Raw genomic sequence first — 6,000 nt, 5'->3', positions numbered from 1 at the left:
TTTCTTCAATGTGTTATATTTTAGGAGCCTGGCAGATGAAATAAAAACATCAGTAGGTGTTGGGGTCCAGCAGAGAAACCTGGGCAACCAGGCTCACCCTGTGGCCCCCAACACAGCCAAAACCACCTGCTGGCATTGGCTAGTAGGAGTCAGGGTGCTTCTGTCCATTCCCAAGACTCCAAGTTCTTTCAAAAGATTACAAAATGTATCCGCACAAATTCAGCTGTTACATTGACTAGCAAATGATTCTTTCCACATCAAAAAATAAACACAGGGGCTGGGGCTCAGCAGTAGGGCACTTGCCTGGCATGTGTGAGGCACTGGGTTCAATTCTCAGCACCGCATATAAATAAATAAAATAAAGGTCTGTCAACAATTAAAATAATATTTTTTTAAAAAAATAATAAAGTAAATAAATAAATACAAACCTCCTAGATCTTATAACCATTTGGACAATGACTCCAATATTTAAATTAGTGAAAGCTATTTTAATAAAGCAATTTGCTCCATAAATTCCCTAAGGAGTCCCAGGTAATACTGAGAAACAAAGGTGCTTTGTATGCTAACAGGCTTATAGAAAACAGTAATGAGAGCATACCTTTGAAATCTTGGTAAGAAAAAGACTGATTAAACTGAATTACAAACATTCTACATTGAAATTGTGAACTGGACCCAAATGAGCAAAGCTTGTCAGTGATGGCATCTCCATTGTGAGCCATGGTGTTTAAGTGAAGACTTGAAGGGATTCCTATCTTATTGTGGTAGGATTTTTTTTTCTTTATATTTCTTCTATTACAACAAAGTTCCGGGCCAGGGATGTACCTCAGTGATACAGTGCTTGCCTAGTACCCATGAGGTCCTGGATTCCATTCCCAGCACCACAAAACAAATATTTTGTGAAGGTGAGTCACAAAATTGAGTAACTCAAAACAAGTTCACTACTCACCCCTCCTATGTACATGTGCCCAGGTATGCAAGTACTTGGCCTTCTTTTCCTGGGAGCCCTCACCTTCAGTTAAAGGCCTCTAAAACTTGCAGAGGCCCGAGTATGGAATAGAGGCTTGGCTTTGTGGTCTTTGTGGTATTAACCAAGACTGCCTCCCTTTATGTGCCTGCTTAAAGTCCACCCCAAACTGCATTCTCCATCTGCCCTGCTTCTAGAGACTGTCAGCTCCATAGTTTGCCAAAGCAACTACTGGGGGAGCATCAGAACCATTCTGAGTGACTATAAAAACCTGGCTATGGCACCCATTTGAAGCTCACATGCTCCCAAATGACAATACCTGACCACTAACCTGTCCAACTGTGGTCTGACCCACATCTAGCAGAAAGAGAGAAGGAGGGACATTAGAGCTAACAGAATAGCAGCTATGACTACCTCTGGCATGGACAAGACCAATGTGAGTCCTACTGCATTAAAGAATTTTACAGATGTTTTGGGGTACCAAAGGGAGGCAGGGAAAGGACTCCTAGAATTATAGCAGCCTGTCCCTTCAAACCCTCAAGGAAGACCCCAAGGGGAGGCTGGGGGTCACAGGGTTATAAGGAGTAGGCAGAAAACCAAAGGAGTGTACTTTTTGAGGACCTTAAGAGATGAAGGGCCCCCATTTCACCATTGTTCAGTGAGGGACTGGTCTCCTGAGGGAAGTCTCTGTCACAAAACCATCAACCCCAGCCTACTAACCCAGCTAGCAATGTAAGACCCCACTAGGACTGTCTCAAAGATCACCTCCAGCTATGTATCAGGTAAAACCACCCAAGCTGGCCTTCATGCAGGTAGGCAGTTGGGTTGATCCCTTGCTCTAAGGGTGCCTTGACTTGGAAACCAAAGGTCTAGAAATGGAGCCATAGAAAAGGGCCCTTAAGACCTATGCTGCCTAGAGTCACCTGTAATAATGCCACCCTTTCCCAATTCCTTTCAAAATAAATGAAACATGAGTACAGAAGTTATAAAACTTAAGTTGAAGAGATGGTGGACCCCTCCAACTTGGGTCACAGGCCTTCCCCAACTGGTCCTGGATGAAGTTCTCCCTTTCCAAAAGCTTTGGTCCCAGGAGCCAAGGATAGCCAGACCTGCAACGGGCCTTTAGTAGGGGCCTTGAGAGACCTCCAAAGTACAAAGTTCACCCCCCAACACACTTACCCTGTGCTTGCCAAGCATAGCTACCACCCTCATATGATGGGAGGGGCTGGGTGAGCCCACACATCACAGTCTACTTACTCAGTGTGTTATCCTTTAATGAAAAGCTGAGTCAGTGGGCCACCCTTCTCCCCAAGACCCCCTCAGCAGATACCCCTCATTACTGGCTGCCTGGAAGATAGGATGGCCCTGAGGCAGCCAGCCTTGCTGAGGGGTCAGTTTGCAATGACCTAGGAAAGGCTTTATCTAAGAGACCTTGGATGTGGCAGCAGCAACAAGGACAGAGGAAACTAAACCAAGGTCAGGGATGATGGAGGACAGAAAGTCTCTGAATCCTGTTGGGATAAAGGCCAGTGCTCAGGAATAGTACAGTCTCCCCAGGGTCCTGGAGGCCCTTCCAAACACTCTGGAAACCCTAAATCCCATATCCAAGCAGGCTGATGTCACACAAGAAGTAGTACACAGGGCCACTGAGCTCAGAGAGCAAGCCAGGCACCACCTCATGAGCTTCAAGGTCCCACGCCTACAAGGTGAGTCTAGCAGGGCTAAGGCCAGAGCCACCAGGAGACTAGGAACCACCTTCCACTAAACCTGCTTGTCAGTCACTATAGACATCTAAGAAGGTGGTCTTCTCCTTAAGGTTCCAGGAGTGTCCAGGCAGAACTGAGGCAACAGCAGGCCAGGACACCCTGGTCCCTATAGATCCGTGACCTTGTTTTCCACAGCAGCTGCAATCTGCTGGAGACGATAGCCCAATTGCATCTTCTGAGCTGTGCCATCCTCCTCCAGGGCAGTGATGATCTGAAACGCAGACACCAACACCATTAGGGGAGATCTTTGGCCCACACATTCACTGCAGACATCAACAGGCCTCCAAAGAAGAACAACTGGCAGTAAGAACCTGAGAAATCCAGCAAAATGCCTCACTTCCTGTATGACCTCAGAATCTCACTGGAGAGGGATAATAGAGTAAAGTCACCATGGAGTTTTAGGGATTAATGAGGTAGGGAATGATATATTTTACTCAGTTACCTAGCACTTATGTTAAAAAAAAAAAAAAACAAAACATATACCTCACCGAGTAAAATTGTTGAATGGAGACCAACCCCTTACTGGTTTCTCACCACAAGCCCCTCAGAAGCCCTGCTGCAGCCATCCCAGCTCACCTGCCCTCCAGCCAATAGCAAATCCTGAATCCCTGTGTGTCAGATGCCAAGCAGAGATCAGGGACCAGGGACCCAATTATGGCCAGAAAGATGTTGTATGAGAGACAAGTAATAAGCAACCATAAACAGGGGGCTGCCTCAAAGGTAACAAGGAAGCCAGGCACATGCCTGTAATCCCAGCAGCTCAGGAGGCTGAAGCAGGAGGATCACAAGTTCCAAGCCAGCCTTAGTAATTTAGTGAAGATGTAAGCAAACTAGTGAGACCCTGTCTCAAAATAAAAGATAAAAAGAAAAAGAAAGGGAACAGGAGAGCAGCAGAGTTGGGGGAGAGGAACGGTCTCCCACTCTGTCTCCATACAGGAGCACAACTATATCATACCCCCACCTGCCCAATGCCTTAGCCCCCATGCTGCAGAGCCTGGACTCCACATTTGTGGATCCACTCATTGTCAAATGACTGCTGTCCCACTAGGCTATGGGCCACAAGGAAGGTTCAACACTGAACAGCAACAGCCGTATCACTAGTGCCACCCAGACATGTGAGTGAATGATTCCATTAGACAATGTAGGTTGACTGATGAACACTTAATGTAACAGGCCCAGCCCAGGGGTCCCCCAGAAAACCCCCTTACTGACTCTGTTGTACCCTAAGTCATCCTCATCCTGTGCCTGAACCCTTCTCTCTCATGGTTCATGCAGCCCAGTCAGGTCTGAACCCACAGAGGTGCCCATGCCCCGAATGCTGCCTACTTCAGAATCTGATAAGGGTTGAACAAAGGCATGGCCCAGGTAGAGATGGCAGTTATATGGTCCCAGAGCACATCCTACACACCATTTCCAGGCCCTGATAGATTCCCCAGCCCCACTCAACCACTATCACCATGCCTGGGGGCCCTGCTAAGGAACTGGGATGGGGAGTTGGGAAGAGCAGAGCCAACTTCTTAGAGCCAAGAAGAGCTATTCTTTTAACCAAGAAGCATGCCTACAGGACACTTTCCAAACCATTAAAGGACCCAGTCCCTACCCTATTCCATGCTGAGGGAGCCCCCAAAGACTCCCACCCACCCTGAATCACAGAGTCACACCTCTTCACATCTATCCCTCCCCTCAGCCTCCCAGAGGGTACCTTGAGGTCAGCTTCCCAGTCAGGGCCCAGGGCTGCCCACCTGGTCATAGTATTTGTTGATATACTTGTAGAGTTCATGCAGGGCCACTCGTGCCCCGAGGTCACCAGAGTAGTTCTAGAAGGAAGGCAGATAAGAAGTGAGAGAGATGAGGGGTCTGGCCAGCCATGGGAGCAGGCCCAGGACTCCAGGGGAGGGTGAGAAGAAAGAAGGAAGCCTAAGAGGTAGAGCAAGGGACAGGCCCTATAGTGGGAAGTAGAACCCCACCACAGACTAGGGACTTCATGCTAGGCATGCCTAGGCTGTCCTCATGCCTAGCCTGACGACAGGAGTCTTCTTGGTAGGAAGAGCCTCCATTCTGCAGTTTCCTCAAAGACTTGCCTCTCTCTCTCTGTCAAGAATGTCACTTGGAACCCCCACCTTCCCAGGGGACATGTAACAGGCCCAGCCCAGGGGTCCTCCAGAAAACCCCCTTACTGATTCTTTTGTACCTTTAGTCATCCTCATTCTGTGCCTGAACCCTCCTCTCTCATGGTTCATGCAGCCCAGTCAGGTCTGAACCCACAGAGGTGCCCATGCCTCTTGGTTCTACAGGGCCAAGTAGAACCAAACTCACTTGTAGGCTGTCAACCCAGTATAATTCTGCTCTGATCCCACTCAAGGATTTCCTAAAGTCTTTCCATAGAGACACCTGAGTGTCAACCTCCTAACTGGGACACTGGTGTTGATATCACCTAACTTGTGGGGGCACTAATGGGGATCAAATAAAATAAAGCCAATACCCCAAAAGTACAGCTGCTGTTAGTACTGTGCTTGTGATCAACATCATCATTTCAGAAATACTTTTCTGAAACTGTTTGAGGGGTAGGTAGGGGCATGACTATACCATAAAGGCTAGCAGAACAGTGGGAAGATGTGGGCAGGCAAATGCTAGCAGGCCTAGAGTTGATCCCAAGCATTCCACAGACCCCAACAGGCATCCAAGCACCTGACTGAATCAGATTAAGTGGCAGCTTCAGAATAAGACCCCTGCTTACTCCGTGATGAAATGCTCGGAGTGCTGATATCTTGCATTAGTAATTGGATCATTCTACATTTATACTGGTGGTGTGTATCATGTCCCAACCAACTCACAGGGCTGTTAAGGTCCCAAGGGCTTCCCTGCCAAGGAGCAGTATGAAGAGGGCAGGATTGTCATGGTAGGAGGCTTGTACCCAACCCAAAAAGCAGAGGCAGGCCTTACCCGGGACAGCTCAGCCAGGACAGAGTTCATCTCTTGATCACTGGCTGGGACATTCTGTTTGATGTCTGCATAATACCTGCCAAAAAGCCAGGTACAACAGCTGCTTGGTAAATAAGCCCACTCCTCCCAGTCCCCACCAGGACCCACCCCCAAGACCTCAGCTGTATGCACGCCCATCCACCAACACCCTCTCCAGACTCACTCCCTTCCCCAGTACCTTTCCACCATCCCTTTGTAACGGGGAATATCACGAGCATACAGAAGTTTGTTGATGGGGGAGTCCTAGCACCGCCAGCAGGAGGGTAGTGAAGAAAGAAAGAAGGATGA

At 48.2% G+C, this 6,000-nt stretch overlaps 1 protein-coding gene across 5 annotated transcripts in view; it reads right to left on the bottom strand.

Annotated features, from left to right (window-relative positions):
* Positions 1 to 467: 467 nt before the first annotated feature.
* The window catches only part of Plxnb1 (plexin B1), a 29,225-nt gene continuing 23,692 nt past the window's right edge, over positions 468 to 6,000 (bottom strand). For all 5 annotated transcript variants that reach the window (XM_015487277.2, XM_015487278.2, XM_015487276.2 and 2 more), the window contains 4 exons: positions 5,891 to 5,955; positions 5,674 to 5,749; positions 4,473 to 4,547; positions 468 to 2,941 (listed from right to left, as the gene is read on the bottom strand). In XM_015487277.2, coding sequence (XP_015342763.1) covers positions 2,837 to 2,941; positions 4,473 to 4,547; positions 5,674 to 5,749; positions 5,891 to 5,955 — 321 coding nt within the window. In that variant the 3' untranslated portion in view covers positions 468 to 2,836. The remainder of the gene's footprint in view (positions 2,942 to 4,472; positions 4,548 to 5,673; positions 5,750 to 5,890; positions 5,956 to 6,000) is intronic.

This window comes from Marmota marmota, unplaced genomic scaffold (assembly GCF_001458135.2).
Source record: "Marmota marmota marmota unplaced genomic scaffold, marMar, whole genome shotgun sequence".
Taxonomy (NCBI): Eukaryota; Metazoa; Chordata; class Mammalia; order Rodentia; family Sciuridae; genus Marmota; species Marmota marmota.
Note: the sequence above shows the minus strand (reverse complement) of the source record. Positions and strands in the feature narration are given on the sequence as shown.